The following is a 17,661-nucleotide window of genomic DNA, read 5'->3' on the forward strand; positions in this document are numbered from 1 at the left end:
AGCCTGTGCTGATCACATATTATGCTGAGTAAATCTCCAACATGACCTCATCGTTCTCTTTGCACTTGTGCATCGATATATCAGTCTGGCTTGCTTAAAGTTGAAGGTTGGTATTACATAACTTGGTCCATCAGACTCCTCTGTTTACTTTGTGCCTCACCAGATAACTTTTCTTTTATATTTGGCAAAAGACGATGATTTTTACTCATGTTTTTTTTTTTTTTTTTTTTTTTTACATTTTACCATTTTGTTGTATGTATTGTAACTGCTATGACCAATGATTACAATAATGTATGATTAAACAGTTTTATCTGTGTATCTATCAGTACCTGGTTTCACCAGCAGGCTGTACTCTATACAACATTATATACCTCCCACTGGAAGGCACTGCAATTACTCTGAGCAAACCAAAGCCAGTCAGACATGAGAGATTTATAATATAGAATTATAGGGATTCTGTGTATTGGACATGTGCACTGTCAAGTATTATATTTGCAGCATATACAGTGTCTTGTCTGGTCACAGTCACAAACTACCATTCCTGTCTGAATATACCTGTAAACTAGATACAGTGACACATGAAAACACCAAATGCAAAATCCCAGAATCTTAAAAAAAAGTAAAGTATCAGAAAAGGGAAAATGGTACACTTCACTGCTGCTGTGCAGGAATGTTGAGGCCCTTAATCCTAATCCTTGGAATTCATGAAGGACCAAAGCTGAGTGTACTGCCTGGTGGCCTGCACCCTCCACCAGTCACTGAACTGACTGACATTCTCTGACAAGTATTTACATAGAGACAGTCTGGTCCATGTTTGATGTCTTCATCAAAACCATCAAGCACATTTAAAGAAATGCATACACTGGATTTTAGGTTAAAGTGTCTTGGTGTAATACATATTTTTTTGGCCATTTGGATCCTCCTTTGTATCTGACACATTACCTTGTGATTAAAAAAAAAAAAAAATCCAAAGCGCCTGGTTTGGAGTTACTAATCTGTCTCCCCTCTACCTCCCCCCTGTTCTCTTGTTGCCGTCCCCCTCCTGTTCTGGCTGGCATGTGTGTGGAATAAAAATGTGTGAGGCCTTTTGTCCGTCTGGTTCCAAGTAACTGCTCTGCCCAGGAGAATAGAAGCTTGGGAAGAGACACATGGCTGCTTAAAGAGGAGCAGAAGAAGAAGAAGAGAGGGGACACCGCAGTCCCCTTTGGCCTGGAGATGCACAAGGTATTTCATTAACCTTCCTCAGTAGTTGCCTTAAAGTAGGGATTTTGCTATTTATTTCTCTCAATATAATACAATTCCTCTGATAAAATCAGGACTTGAAAGACTTTAGAGGAGAGCTGTGCTTTGGGTGGCAGTATTAACCAGGCTAAACCTGATGGAGATCAGTGAAGTTATGAAGTAAAAAAAAATACTAACTGATTTATTGTGTTACTTTATGTCAGGATCATCTCCTCAAGCTTTCCAGAGAAGAGATGAGTTGAAACATTTTTCTCTCTGATATGGATTTCAGCTGCATCTCCTGACTTGTCTTGAACTGAGTGGATTGTGAGAAGAAGAGTTTGCTGTGGATTTTACATAGGTGCCATTACAGCTCTTCTGTTTTCACTCACTTTACTAAGATATGTGAGGCTGAACTGACGGGAATGGCTTTGCACGTGAGGAAATGTTTCAATATTGTGAAATTCTAAACAAGTAGATGCAGATAGTTTGTTTTATAAATGTCACGAGACTAGTTATCAGCTACTTACTGAGAATATGAAGTCTTTGAAACAACTACGCAGTAGATTATTATAGTGTTGGATGAAAAGCTTGGTAAACTTACATAACCCCGGTTCTCTGAGTAATATGAGTGAGATGTCTCACTTATGGAATGCACGCCTCGCTGCAGACCTCAGAAGCATTAATCTCATTGACATCATCTCACAGCCAATCAGGATTGGCGTGAATCCCATAGTGAGACATCGAGCGAAATATTATGAAAGACAACTAAAAGTTATTTTTATATTTTACAAAAACTGAAATTTGTTTTTTTCCATTTAACATGATGTCATGTGAAATATATCACAAAATCTATATATATTTATATAGATATATAATTATTTCATATAAATGTGTATATATATATATATACACACACATTTATATGAAATGTGTTATTTATTTATTTAAGTTATTTCATATAAATGTGTATATATATATATATACACACACATTTATATGAAATGTGTTATTTATTTATTTAAGTTATTTCATATAAATGTGTATATATATATATATACACACACATTTATATGAAATGTGTTATTTATTTATTTAAGTTATTTCATATAAATGTGTATATATATATATATACACACACATTTATATGAAATAACTTTCTTGCTGAGAGTAACATGAGCAAAATGAAACAAATAAAAAATAATTAGTAATAAGTACAGTAAGCTTTTAAGGTGATGTTGGTGCAGCCAGATTGACTGTTTCTAGTCTTTATGCTAAACTAGGCTAATCATATTTGATACATATTTGCTGTACAGACGTGTTTTCTTTTTATAGTTTTAAATTCTTTACACAAAATACATAAAAATAACAAAGATAACAAATCAAAGCCGCCTACCAATGAGCTGCTCAAGGTTTCTGCCTGTTAAAAGGAAGTTTTTCCTTGCCACCATAGTCAAGTGCTTGCTCATGGTGGGAATTGTTGAGTCTCGGTAAATAACATTAAAAAGAGTACAATCTAGACCTGCTCTATAATGTCATGTCATGACTTCTGTTATGATTTAGGGCTATATAAATAAAACTGAATTGAAATAAGAACTGAAATAATATACGGTGCCGCTTATTTAAAGCCTCCTTCTAAATTTAAAATTTCCTAATTTTATTTATTATTTTTTTTAAATGAACCTCTGCAAGTGAGAAATGATGAAGATGAAGATCTAGAGATTAACAAGTCAACTAAATATAGACAGTCTTGAAATGCTTTGGAATCTTCCACTTCACTTGAAAGGATCTTTAAAGTGAAAACACACATTTGAGAATTACTAATGTTGTAAATAATAATAGTGAAGAATCTGGATTTTCTGAAATAGAGGGGCTGATAAAATATGTAAATCTGATCGGGTTGCAGTTCTAACAAAATTTTGTGGAGAGTAGTACGAAATGTAATCTCCCAAACTGTATTACAATATGAAAGATAATAATAAATTAGATTATAATAAACAGTAAGGAGACTGTGTGTGGTTATGACTAACCCTTCTAATTATACCAATAGATTTATGTTTTTTAAACAATTCCTTTAAATAGGGTAGAGATAGTAGAGATAATATAAGATGGGAAAATATTATGTTAGACATTTCTAGTATTTCTTTTATGTGTGTGTCTGCTTTTCTTGCAGTGAGGGCAGGTAGATAGACCAACGGACACAACGTTAAGTGCATGATGGATGAAGCAACGGAGGACAGAGGCATGATTACCAGCCAGCAGGCTCTGTTTGACCCTGACCAGAAGACCAGAAAATGCCCTAGCATGACCACTCTCAAAGTACTACATCTGTAATCAACACTTCACTGCTGGTTACTTAAGGGACTGAAGTTCATTCTGTTGATGCACTCAGAGTAAATTGCTCTAGATGAAAACATCAGTTAACGCCTAAAAAAGGCAGCGTCTGTGGCGTTATTGGCACTGTCCACTGACAGCAAAGGTTCAAACTTTGATAAAACACGTATAGATAATGGATGGATAAACGCTTAAAATGTGAGACACACATCAGGCTTTGGTCATTTTCAGAGATATGTTTCCCCAAAGTAGGTAGAATCAAGTCAAGAGATGATTTTTATGTTGTTTTCGAAAATCTTGGCAAGCCACATTTCTACTTTAGATCAGCATACCAACTTCAGTGTCTGTCCTGAGCACAGCCTTGCCTGATTGCGGCACTGCATCAGCAAGATAATGGAGCATTTTTCCCAAGACACAAGCAATAATTTATTGTAACATATTTTCCTCATGGACCACAGCTCAGCCTGTATACAAAACTATATTGGCAGCTTTATGTGGGTGCTCTGCTTGTGCAGTATTGTGCTTCACATTCTTGTTAAAGTAGAATACATTAAATTGTTCTTACTATATGTCATCAACTGTTGCAGTGTTTATTTGACAGAACACTGTTTTATGTGCCTTAAGGTTTTCAAGAGAATTTAGAGTGCAAATTGTAAGTTTAAGTTAAGAACGAAGGCCTCTGTAGCAAAACACCTTAATAGGTGAATACTATACACAGAAAAACATCCAGGAGGATTTCAATAATCCCCAGTGGGAATTAACTTTATAATAAAGAGACTGCAGGGTGCCCACACACGGAGAAAAAAACAAAGACTGAGGAGGCTACAATGTAGGAGGTAGAAAGCATACGTAAGCTCACTGGAGAGTGCACGTGAGATCACTTCAGTGACATGTTAATAAAACAGAATATTGAAATACAGCTTGGATTAGCCAGCATGTGTGAGGATTTTGTACATAAAATTGTATTTTTTCGCTCAGTTCAGTCAATAAGTTTGAAAGTAAGTGACATTGGATGCCATACAAATTTACATTGACCACAATATTTCCTGCAAACTACATTTATATATTGATTTTTTGTTTATTTTCTTTTTATTATTAAAGTGGCTGTAATAGATTTGTTTGTAATAAATGTCCAACAAGCTCGATCAACTTAAAATGTGATGCTGTGTCAATGTCTTGTTCACTAGAAATTAGTTATTGCAGGTTTAAATATTTTAGATGGTTGTTTTCCTGTTGTAGCATGTACTCTACAGCATGTTTGATGTCACATTTCCCCTTGTGTTTTCTAGTTGTTTACTATGGCGATGTCCTTTGCCAGTTTCTCCAAGGCTCTGACAGGAACATACATGAAGAGCTCGATTACTCAGATTGAAAGACGTTTTGATCTTTCCAGCCTGCACATTGGATTCATAGATGGCAGTTTTGAGATGGGTACATCTATCTGTTGATTTTATTCTAATCATTTGTGCATCTGATCAGGTCTTATTTTTTGTTTCTGACACCTTTTTCAGTTTGGCTGTGTAGTCAATGACTGTCTGAAGATTGAACGTCTTAGTGTATCAATCTTTGGGAAGAAATCTAGGGCAACTGGAATTGATTGGGATCGTTGACCAGGCCATTGATTAAACAGAAATTTACACATGGCCTAGTTTGACTCCACTAACCATCGTCCACACCAGACCTTAGGTGACCGCAACGGCTACTATTTAATGACACTAATGAACCACGTGCAATGGCCTGGTCAACGATCTAACCAAGGCTAAAATACCTGAGTATCATCAGTCAGTCAGAAATGAGGAAGCCCCTTGGATGAGAGATGAAATGTCTTCAACCAAGTCCAGTTGCCCCAGATTTAACCCTTTAAACCTTCTCTAAAAATTACTTGGATCGGAACCTTTACAGACTCCTACTGTAACTGTATTAATGTGTTCTTTTGCTCTTTTGGTTTCTTTTTCTTGGAGGTAGGCAACTTGTTGTTTCTTGCTGTGGTCAGCCATTTTGGGGCCAAGCTGCATCGGCCCAGACTCATTGCCATGGGCTGTTTTCTCATGGCTGTAGGGGGCTTTCTCACTGGCCTGACACACTTCTTCATGGGACGGTAAACATCCACAAATGCACAATTTTATAAACTTTTGAAAACAAAAATGATAAAGAGAAAAACCTCCAAATGATATTGTACAATGTCTCACTGTGGCACCACTTGTTTTCACAGTTACAAGTACGATACAGTCATTCAGTTCCAAAATGACAGTGTGAACATTGCAGCCTGTGTTGATCCCCTGAACACAGAACATGTACCTAAAATTCAGATGGAGCCTTCTGAGGAAGACAAAACAGGTAAGTTTGATTTTAGAATTTAAAAATATTAAATTGCACTGATATATGAGTAATTTGTAATTTGGTGAACAATTAGGTGAATGCTAACTTTGGTGATCCTTTGACTATTGACTTCTGCCTCTACATCACTGCATGGATTATCAATAACAGTTTGTACAGGAACTCATGGCTCCCAATCAATAAATCTTTGATTTAGATAAACTTTAAAGTATCCATGACTTTGCCAGTATTATAGCCCGGCTGCTTAAACAAACCATCTGTAACAGCACCCACCAAGCAAAGCTGTTAATTTCGCATAACTTTAAATTTTAATATTTTAATTTGACGGGTGACTCAGTACAGTTGTCATAAACTGGGAAATTAACTATAGATGCCAAAACTGTTTGGACATTTGGACATTTTAACATGGGGGTGTATGGTGAATGACACATTGTGTAGCCAGCCTCGCATGGCTGTTTGAGGAACTGCAGTTTTCGACACTTCTGGGCTAAAACACCATATTGGTACTGGGTAAAGTTAATACCATATTACATAGGTGCTACATTGACCCAAGCTGAGTCAGTTTTTAATCGAGTGTTTTTGTTTTGTTTTTTTTCTAAAAAAAGAGAGTCTTTGTTAACATGAAACCTGGTTAAAACCATGAACAGCTCACTGGCCATCTTTCACCCATCTTTGGAATGCACTGATCTTGGCTTGACCTTCAAAGCCACTCGCTTCACATGCTATGTACATAGTGAACTGAAATCATCAGCCCCAAAATTACACCTCTTGGGTGGCTGCAAACATCTATTTTAATAACCTGATAACCCTGGGCAGAAAATTATCCCCATCTCCCAACATTACTCAACAGCACCAAAGATCAAGACAGTATACAGGCTGCAGAGCACACCAACAAGAGCTGAAAGCTGTTAAAAGAAAGTGAAAAGAGACAGAATAATATGTGGGACACAGGTCTTATTGCATCACAGAAAAAGCAGACATCTGTAATATTTATGGTAATAAATTCAGCTTGGACACATATCTGTTTACATATTCTTCAATGTTTTGACTCTTGTTCCAGTCAGCTATAGTTCCCCGAGATGGGCTACAGCTGAAATGTTACCTCCGTCTTCCTATTGTTCAGCCATAATTAATTCTTCTCTTCACAAAAACATGTCACACACCCATTGGATGCAATGTATTAATCCTGTTCAGCTGTTCTGATGAGATGTATTTAGAAAGTCACATACAATGCACCGGTATACAAGTTTAAAGCCACATCCTATTAAAATGATACTGAATGAACATAACATTGTATTCATACATCTGGTTTGAGCTAGCAGACTTTATTGTCTCTGTCTCAATAACACATGGGAAGAGGATCCATACAAAGTTTTGTAATTCAACATGCACTAAAGACTTCTTTTCAATGCAAAAATTCTCATCAGAGTCAGTGAATGACATGAGTCAATACATACAACACACACACACAAACACTAATGCACTTAGTGATGACTAAATTAGTGATGCCTAAAGGGAGCAGCAGGCAGCAAAGATGTTTGACAAAATAAATGTATGTATTTTCTCAATTTGGACTGGTGATTTTAACCAAGAAAAACAAGTGTTAAACGATAGTGTAGATCATTGTCAGTTGAAATTGTTGTTTACCTTTGCGACAGAAACAATATCATCTATTCCTATTGTGTCTGTATGTGTGTTTATGAAGCCTGTGTGAGAGAGTCTGGTTCCAACATGTGGATCTATGTGTTCCTTGGAAATGCTCTGCGTGGGATTGGAGAAACCCCTATCACACCTCTGGGCATCTCCTACATTGATGACTTTGCTAAAACAGAAAACTCACCATTCTATATTGGTAAGACATCACTGCTCATTTTGGATCTCTAGTGGGATTTTTAAAAGGTCCCAATGTCATAAATGATGTTTATCAACACACACATTTAAAACTTTCAAGCTAGATTAATCCTAGATCAAACCTTTTTACATTTGCATTTACATTTAGTAATTTAGCTGACGCTTTTATCCAAAGTGACTTACAGAGAAGGGAACAATGAAGGTACAGTTCGATAAGAAAGTGTTAGTGCAGCAGTAAGTGCTCTTAAAATTCTTAAAGGGGTAGATTTAGCATGTCTAGTTGTTGGTAGTGCTGGAAGGGGAGGTACTCTCTAAAGAGCTGGGTATTCAGGAGGTTTTTGAAGGTAAAGAGGGAAGCCCCTGATCTAGTAGGAACTGGTAGTGCGTTCTACCAACGGGGGACAACAGAAAAGAAAAGTTTGGATTGCCTTGAAGGAACAGGTGGCAGGGCTAGGCCTATGTTTAGGTCTGTACTGTGAACAAATGTAATAAAATAAAAAAAAAGTAAAATATGTACCAGTGTTGTAGTCAAGACCACCTAAATCAAGACCAAATGACCAAGGCCAGAGTACATCAAGACAGAGAGAAGACTTTGAGGGGTTGAGACCAAATGAGACCATGACCAAGGCATGGCGAGACCAAGCCAAGGCCAGAACCAAACAGTATATGGCTTACTTAAATAGCTAATATTCCCGAAAACTCTTGGTGAAGTATGGTTACTACATTGAGTCACCTTGTTAAGTATTGCCTTGTATTATTTACAAACTGTGTTCTTTCAGACGCTGTTTTACAAATGAACTCTTTGTGGTTTAGGAAACCGAATTTTATTCCAGAAGATCTTGCTAATGTCTACTCCCAGACAGTTATCAAATAAATCAGACAATGCACAGGCAAACGGTCTTGAACCAATACTATACTATATCTAAATACTAAGACCCATCTCCAGTACTACAAGACTGATATGTATATCAGTTCTCTTTTATATTAATCCTTTTTATAGGTTAGAGCTACCTCCCAAACTCTAATTTAACAAAAAAAAATCTCTTATCTCCTTCTCTTTATATATAAAATGTCAATGCTGTGATTGTTTTGTGTTTTTGCAGCTTGTCTCCAGACCATTACTATCCTGGGCCCCATGTTTGGTTTCCTTCTGGGCTCCTACTGTGCTAAACTATATGTCGACATTGGATATGTTGACATGGGTAAGCCTGATGCATTAATTTTGCAGTGGTATTGTTATTGCTATTGTTAGTCTTCATTGTAAGAGATAATGTTAGCTTCATTTGCTAATTAAAGCCATAATCAGTCGTCAGTTCTGTTAAGAAAATCAACGGTCGAGGGCCAGAAATAAGAAACCTGCTTGTGTCCCGTTCTGTGTGCTGTCAGCTGGATTGATAGTAGTAAATATGTCCGATCAGTGTGACAGATGACCGTAAAACAAGACTGACACGACTCCTGTGTGGACAGAGTTAAACAAAAGAATACTTCTGGAATAAAATTTCATGTCTTGACAGAAGAGGCATGGTCACTAATGGAGCTTTGGTTCAGTCCAATTTTGACTCTCTCATGGTGCAAATGTCTGACACCATAAAAATAGGCTGCACAAACCTGTCAGAACAGGTTAGTGAGGACACTTCTGAGTTTCCCTTTGAGGGACTTGACTCTCATGGATGGATGAGGTAAAATTAATAATTCATTTGCCAGAAAACTCAATAGTCCACCAAAAGTCTGCTGTGTTGTTGTAATAAAGAAGTAATCAAAATAAAATTTGGTGTTCAATATGGCAACTACACACAGAGGAAGTGGTTTAGATTAAAAGAACAAATTAAACAGACTTCCTGCTCCTGATGTGCACTTACTTTTCTATCATCCAGAAAGTATCACCATCACTCCTAAAGATGCGCGATGGGTGGGCGCCTGGTGGCTGGGCTTCCTGGCGTCCTCTGCCCTCATGCTCATCTCAAGCATTCCCTTCTGGTTCCTGCCCCGCTCACTGCCAAAGCAAGAGGAAGACAAGGGCAGCCAGGAGAACTTAGATGGGACAGAGTCGACCGTCAACAACAATCAAAACCTCAAGCTATCTGACATCGCTAAAGGTTGAGGCAATCCTCTTGTTCTTTCCATAATGGAACACAGACCTACGGTCATTGCTCATATCTTTACTGGATGTTTTTTCCATAGGGTTTCTTCCCTCGTTGAAGCGCCTGATGGGAACTCCTGCCTACTTCCTCCTTCTTTGTGGGAGCATCCTAAAGTACAACTCTTTAATTGGTCATTTCACCTTCAAAGCCAAATACATGGAGCAACAGTTTGGACAGTCTGCATCCAGAGCCAACTTCCTCATAGGTAAAAAAAAAAACCCCAAAACAAAACAAAAACCAAACTCTATATACGACATTAATATAGTTGGTATATGTGGAAAACCTACATCACTACATTTACACCTCTGCTCTTGGTGGTATCGCTCAAACTGGCTCAGTTATGTCAGCAGAACTAACATAAGCTGTCATAAGCTACTGCTCCTATAGACCAAGTAAAGCTAAAGCAGCAGTACTGAAAGAGTGCATTTTCTTTTTTATGAACTCTCTACTTTAATTTTGTAAGAAGAAGAACCCCTTTTTTTGTGAAGCAAAAATCACATATTCTCACTTTTTGATACAAAGACAGCACTGCACTGAGTCAACCAACGGTGGACGTACAAGTGTGTTTAGACAGAGCCGTAGTTTGGAGATACGCTCGCTTTCAGCTGAGAGTTAGATGAGGTGTCATTTCTGTATAGTAAATATTGAGCTAGAGCTAGGCGATGGTTAGCATAGCTTAGCATAATTGGAAATTGGGGGAAACTGCTTTTGATTTTACACCTCAGTTTTTGTTTATAGATATTTATCGATATTCTATTAATCAGACTGACTATAGAGGTGCTGGTAGGAAGACTTGTTTTTACTCTGAACAGAGCCAGATTAGCCAGCTCCCACTGATTTGAGTCCCTTTAAGATAATCTAAATGAGCTTGAAGACATGAGAGTGGTATCAATCCTGGTCACCATACATGACAGTCAAGACCACCTTAACTGACACCAAACAGCATTCCCCAAATCGCTTTGGGTGAGGCTGTCTCTGTACTCATACATACCGTTGTATGTCTTCTTTTGGACAAAGACCAAGACCAATCTCAGATACTACAACAAAGATGGACTACAACATACCTACATATTAAATACATATATTAGTTCACTCAAGGCTAAATGTTTGATTATACTGAAATAGACAAAGAAATGTGCACACATTCTGTAAGAAACTTAACACATAGTTCAGGCAGTACTCTTCGCTTAGCTGAAGTTGAAAAGGTCAAAAGTCATAATTTGAGTTGGCAGTGCCTTGTGTCTCATGGTACTCAAAAGCTTAAAGACTCATGGAGAAACAGAACATATTAGGGTGTCTGACAGTGAGAGAGTTCCTGCTCTAAGAGGGGCCTCCCAGTGTCCAGACCGCCTGGTGTTTTTCTTATAGGTGTGTTGAACCTGCCAGTGGTGGCAGTAGGGATCTTCCTGGGAGGGCTGCTGATGAAGAGGTATAAACTGAGTTTGGTGTCAGGAGCTCAGCTCTCCTTTGCCACATCCTTCATGTCATACCTTCTCCTGCTGCTGCAGTTTGGCACTAAGTGTGACAATATTCCTGTGGCTGGGCTCACCATCTCATACAATGGGTCAGTGCTGATACATTAAGGCCATGTGACAATGATAAATACTCCTTTCTAAAAAATTAAATTCAGATTTTTTTTTTTGGAGGCACAACCTGTTGCTAATATTAAATATAAACCCTATTTTTTTGCTCTGCAGGACACACGGTGTGTCATACAACAGAGAAACGCTCTTCTCAGAGTGTAACAGGGACTGCTCATGTTCAACAGAGGAGTGGGACCCAGTGTGCTCAGACAGCGGCATCACCTACATCTCTCCATGTATGGCTGGCTGCCTCGGCTCCAGTGGATTTGGCAAGAATACAGTAGGGCTGCGCACAATCCTGTGAATGCATAAACATACAGTTTTTACAGGACTGTAAACCTGCTTATCAGCCATTTAGAGTGAGATATTTGTGTTAGTTTCTCTACAAACTGATACCATCAATTAATTGGACATCTTTATCAGCAGTACCATGCAGCCCCCATCTTCATTCTAAGAAAACATTCCTCAGCAAGATTTGATAAACCTTGAACTTGTGACTCAAAAGAGAATTTAATTATGACAATCCCAAAAAACTAAAGTAATAATTCCTTCTCTTTCTCTCCCCATTCAACTATATACCCTCTTCAGTCTCTTTTTTTTTATCTCGAGTTCCTACCAAGATCCCATTAAAACTGCTTTCAGTTTATTTGCATGACCTAATATTTCATGTTCATTTGTATGTCTTTTAAAGTCCCATATATCAGAATTTTGAATTTAAGCATATTTTTCAGCTTTCAACATTTATTAATCTATAAAGGTTTATTCAACCTTTTGATGAAACCAGTTTGTCATCACAACCTTTACTGGCCTTCAACTGAATTCACAGTGTTCATTTGATGATTAAAGTTCACCATATTTTTCCATCCATCCATCTGCTATGTAAGTGTTTGAGAAATCACTGTGGGAATTAACATCACATTGACTGACTATAAGTAAAGACTTGTTGGTCCTACCACTACATTGCAGTGTCTCTTTCTCTTTACCAGGTCTTTCACAACTGCAGCTGTGTGTCCACCTCCTACCCAGCAGGCAGCAGTACATCTGTGAATCTGGGCCATTGTCCTCAGTCCAAGGACTGTAGCCGAAGTTTCACTTCTTACATGGCTGTATCTGTTCTCAGCTCCTTTATCAGCTCTCTGGGAGCAACACCTGGCTACATGGTCATCATACGGTCTGTGACTTGAAATATTGATAATTGACATTATTGGTCATTAATTATTATTAAAATAATGTATGTTACTGTATATCGTGCTGTGAGTGACATCACAGACATATTTTTTCTTGCTGAAAGTTAGATAAGACACCACTCTCATGTCTCTATGGTGAATATGAAGCTAGAGTCATGAGCTGATTTAGCTCACAGTAGCTTAGAAATGGGAGAAACAGGAAAAGTATTAAAATCTGCCTCCCAGCACCTCTAATGTTCACTAACACATTATATACAGTATATTATGTTATATGATACAATGTATGTTAGTTATTTTACAAAGAGATTAAACAAATAAAGATGAAACGTGTCCATTACTGAACTCCAAAAGATGGTATCGATCAATTTAAGTAGTTTTTCATCACCCTGATGTTTGTTCAAATGTTACTTTTTGTTCGTAATGCTATACAATCCCCATGATTGACAGATCTACCCTGATTATTATTGACTCAGTGGCAGTGCCTCTATCTGGAATATTTTGACTTAGTGGAGATCTTTATATAGAGTCTACAGGTAGTCTAGGTACAGATGTATCGACCTTCTCTTGGCAAGAAAGCAAATGAGTGTATTACCCAGAATGACAAACTCTTCCTTCTCTTCTTTTAAAGACACTGTCTGACATAGAAACTTTCTTTTGTTATTTTAGATGCATCTCACCAGAGCTCAAATCCCTTGCGTTGGGTATGCAGACCTTGGCAACTAGGTCTCTTGGTAAGCTTCATTGCTTCCAGGTGCATGTAAAGTACAACTTTACTTAACTTTTTAATTTGGACTTTGTTCATTTGTTTCTCTTTTCAAGGTTGGTACAGTTACTGGTAGGTCCCAGAATTGAAACTCCCTCCTCTCGTAAAAATGTCCTTTTGTGTTGCTTGAGTGCAAATTCTATTAGTTTGGTGTGTGGCAGTCAAAATAAGATAATAAGATAACAATGTTATAACAGTATATATTTGGGTGATACTTTGTCTGTAGCTGGAATTCCTGCACCGGTGTATTTTGGAGCACTGATTGATACAACTTGCCTGAAGTGGTCGATTAAGAAGTGTGGTGGCAGGGGGGCATGCCGCATTTATGACTCTACCATGTACAGGTACGCCATGGACTATACTGTAAATGTGGTAGACTTTAGGCCCAACAGCAATTAAGATTTCTGCCCTTAAGTCCATCTTTTGTCTCTATATTCAGGATCATCTTCCTGGGTCTGATCACTGGTCTAAGTGGTTCTTCGTATTTCTTCATGATTGGCGTCATCATCCTCCTTAGACGTCAGTTTCGGAAAACAGATCCAAAAACAGAGAAGCAGCATAAAAAAGCTTCAAAGGAAATTGAACTTCAGATCCCATCAAATCCCACTGAGGACCTGCCAAGCACTAAAACTAAAACTAAAACTTCCAAACTCACCCCTCATGCTCCCAAAGTTTGTACAGGGATTGCAAAAGAACTGGAGGAGGTTCGCGGAACAGAGCAGCTCTCCCAAGATAACAGAGTCATCTCCACCAATAACACCCAGGAGAAGAAACATCTCCAATCCCTGACAGAGATTACTGTTGAGTTTGCTCCCCCTCCCAGGGGGAAAGCAATGATAGAGATGGATGGGCAGAAGTCAGAAGAGGTGGTGAAGGAGGGAAATGACGAGTTTTGCAGGGACGCAAATGCTCAGGTAGAAAAAGAGAAGATGAACTATCAGCCAGATAATGAGAACAGGTTCGAGAAAGAAACAATGCACAGCATCGAAACTGATGGTGTCTAAAACTAAGGTATTCACCAGGGTGCTCTCAAGCAGAGGCCAACCAGAATCCTTCTAGAAATATTAAAGTTGTATATATTAAATTGTATTAGCCCTGATAAGGAAATGAGCTGTCATTGGTGCCATTTTCACAGCCGTAGAAATATAATGCAATGTGTGGTATATAAATGGAATAGTACTGGATGTGCACATTGACCAACAGTTCAAAATTTCTTATGCTACATGCATGATGTGTATGCATACATTAGTATGCTACACAGTAGCCATGCAACACCTAAACTGTAAAACATTATAGACTAAACCTCTGAGCCAAAATGAATGTTTTTCTTTTTGTGTCAATAAATATATCTGTGAATGTGTAATGTTTTTGTCACTTTAAATTTTGCTTTCTCAAAAACATACATGTAACCAAACACAATATCATGCTGTGGACACACGATGTTCCTGTTAGGGTCCTTCCTCAAGTGGCTTTTGTGCTGCAAGGGCAAATTGAGAATACAGTTTTCAAATGTAAAACATGTGTAAAGTTTTGGATTGTTTTAGCTACTTGGGTGAAGCGCGACGAACTGTACATTCAATCCATTCATTCATTATAGTTGAACAGTGCTAGCAAAGTTTTATATTTATACCTTGAGGAGACATGGAGTAACATTAGCATTCATATGTGTTTCTGGCCACCTGATGTAAGTCTGATATTCACTTTCCTTCAAGCTCTGGTTTGCTACATAACAATACCTAAGGGAAATATCTGGCCACCCAGCCAAATTAAAATGATTAAAAATATCGAAAAGTTTATGAAATGAAGTGTCAAAATCAGGTAAAAATGAGTAGTTTTCTCCACTCCAGGACTCTGTCTGCTGAATGTGCTGAAGTCACGCCCGTTGTGGAAAAATAGCTGGAACCAATGCTCAATGGTGAGGTCAGGAGGGAAGAAAGTGTTCAGGAGTAATCTTTAATGACGCTTGGCCAAGGAGAATTAGAGACACTTATAGTTCATCAGAAGTGCCTGAGTCAGTCTCACATTCTGCCAAACTCATGCTGGTGGATCGACTTTAAACCCCTACAGATAACACCACAAATACTATACGCCCAGAATTAGCCAAAGAGAATGTATTTACACATGTTAGAGTTACCGTCAGCACATTCAAGGCTGAAGACACAGATGTCTGTTTATGTTAACTGGAACGTCAACAGCAAGCTATCTATTATATCTAGGAAGGCAACTTTCAGTTCCTTCAACCCTGGCCACCACAGTGTTGAGATAGACTGGCACCTGCTGTTCTCAAGCAAAGCCAAACAACTACTACTGCCGAGGACCTCAAGGCCCACACATGACCCTGTGTAACCTAAGGATAGAAAATTCCAACAACGCCCACTAATGGAAACAGTCAAGCAGCCATTTTGAAGCAACTGAAACTTTGTAACACTCTGATGAGATTAATTAATCTCTATCTCTCTGTGAGAGGTGCAGGGGTATGCTCAAAAAACAACACAAGCTACAAGCATTCCTCACCAAGGAGTCATTCATTTTCATGCAAACAGTGGACATCTGTTTTCTTAGAGCAGGTGGTGTTGGTGAGATTAAGTCTTTGTCTTTGTATCTGTGGATGCTTCATGGGCCAGAAAGAGACCACATTGGTTACAAGTGTGTGAGGGCTATTTAAATAAAATCCCTGATTTGCGTTGGAGGTCCTCGAATTGTGTCCATGCATTGCACATAACTGTGTATCTGTCATATATGTAGTACATCGTACAAGAGTGGACATATCCCTAGTTAATTTTGAGATGTCACAATGCCATTACCTTTACTGGCACTGGTGCCTTTTGATCCCCCTTACTGTATGTCAATTGCTAGACAAATACTAATACAGATATATTATTCAAAGGAAATATATCAAATAAGAATGGAATAAGAATAACTGACATCTTTAAAGATTGTGGAGATTCATTCAGCTCTTTGTAAACTGAGGGTTAGTTATAGCATCCATGGCTTTCTTTGAATGGAACCACCCAAAGCTCCTCATAATTACCAAAGTAATCCAAAGAATAAGACAACGCAATGATACAAGACACATGTTTCACCTGTATATGGCTTATTAAAAAAAGACTTATTAATTTACTTAATTACCACCCATTTCCTTTATTTTCTCTTTCTCTAACTTTCCTTTTTCTGTTTTTATTTTTCTGTCACGATCGTGCATATTATTCTTTCCAAACACCACCTTCATATTAACTAGTAGCTAAATATTTAATAGGTTCATTATATATTAAATCAATGAATTATATATAGAATCAAATTATAATTACTTTTCACAACCAGCATTTGCTAATGAAACAGGATGTAACTGCATTAACAGGTATTGACAAAAATCTGTTGTACATGTTCAAATTAATCAGTTGTTTTTAGATTCTTTTTTTTTTCAATTGTTTATGGGACCTCTTTAGAAATGAGCCTTGAAATAACAAATATGTGTGTCAAGGAAGGGCAGGTAAATCTAGTTATAAGAAAATGCAGAAATAGCCTGTACTGTACATGGAAAGTATATAATATCTGAATATCCTTGAAAAATATCCTATCACTCTATCTTTGCCTTCAGTTGCTGCAGGTTATCTTGGGAGCTTACAGGAAACAGGGAGGTGTTAGTTGGATCTTGATGGGTTTGGGGGGTGTTACACATCCATTAGGACTGCACTATGTCTTGCTGTTATCTCAAAGCTGCGGCAAAAACCACCAGCACTTAACAGCAGCCTGCAGCCTGTGGTGGCATCTCATGGACACAAACGTTAATCAGAAACATTCAATCATTTTAAGTTTATAGGTTCTTTTATTGCATTCTCTGATAATTATATTTTTATGAGCTCTTCTCTTACAGCCATGGTGGCTATCGCTGCAGAAAACACATGTAGCAGGAGCAGCCGTGACTTAGCTGGAAGAGAATTTAGTAACATTGGAACGGCTGCATTGAAGCAGCATCAACAATCTGTAGATGCAATCATCATCAAGTTCACATGGCTAGTGGAGGTAGGGGACCAGTAATTCCATGGGCAGGTCCAAAATATGGTAACAAGGGGTCTCCAGAGAGTCCTACAGAGGAGGGTCAGCTTCCACTGGTCAGTCGTGAACTTATCATTCAATTTGAACTAATCTTTTATATAACTCAGGAGTAATGGGTATACTCTCCGTGAGTGATTGGTTCATTTTCATGCAGTACTGTAAATCCCTTGCCACATGGCAACTGCCCT

The 17,661-nt window shown here is 38.0% G+C and overlaps 1 protein-coding gene across 5 annotated transcripts; it reads left to right on the top strand.

Annotated features, from left to right (window-relative positions):
• The first annotated feature begins 1,080 nt into the window (after positions 1-1,080).
• On the top strand, positions 1,081-14,764 carry slco1e1 (solute carrier organic anion transporter family, member 1E1). 5 transcript variants are annotated; one of them, XR_003464302.1, is made up of 17 exons: positions 1,081-1,224; positions 1,514-1,658; positions 3,395-3,540; positions 4,845-4,986; positions 5,521-5,653; positions 5,768-5,892; positions 7,598-7,744; positions 8,847-8,945; positions 9,618-9,839; positions 9,925-10,089; positions 11,253-11,448; positions 11,582-11,747; positions 12,454-12,638; positions 13,321-13,385; positions 13,474-13,489; positions 13,644-13,761; positions 13,857-13,971. XR_003464302.1 is itself a non-coding variant. In XM_027291883.1 (16 exons), the coding sequence occupies exons 3-16, from the start codon at positions 3,436-3,438 to the stop codon at positions 14,419-14,421; spliced, it is 2,433 nt and encodes an 810-aa protein (XP_027147684.1). In that variant the 5' UTR covers positions 1,081-1,224; positions 1,514-1,658; positions 3,395-3,435; the 3' UTR covers positions 14,422-14,764. The 5 variants fall into 5 exon arrangements, 3 of the variants coding, with proteins under 3 accessions (XP_027147684.1, XP_027147685.1, XP_027147686.1); XR_003464303.1 differs by lacking the exon at positions 13,474-13,489 and having other exon boundaries at positions 13,321-13,405; XM_027291883.1 differs by lacking the exon at positions 13,474-13,489 and having other exon boundaries at positions 13,857-14,764.
• The last annotated feature ends 2,897 nt before the right edge of the window (positions 14,765-17,661 follow it).

Source organism: Larimichthys crocea, chromosome XX (genome assembly GCF_000972845.2).
Source record: "Larimichthys crocea isolate SSNF chromosome XX, L_crocea_2.0, whole genome shotgun sequence".
NCBI lineage: Eukaryota > Metazoa > Chordata > Actinopteri > Sciaenidae > Larimichthys > Larimichthys crocea.

Excerpts from the sequence above, each read along its gene's own strand:
- slco1e1 (XM_027291883.1), top strand. The coding sequence starts at position 3,436 with ATGATGGATGAAGCAACGGAGGACAGAGGCATGATTACCAGCCAGCAG. Across the intron at positions 3,541-4,844 it reads CTAGCATGACCACTCTCAAA|TTGTTTACTATGGCGATGTC; the intron begins GTACTACATCTG and ends TGTGTTTTCTAG. Across the intron at positions 8,946-9,617 it reads CATTGGATATGTTGACATGG|AAAGTATCACCATCACTCCT; the intron begins GTAAGCCTGATG and ends TCTATCATCCAG.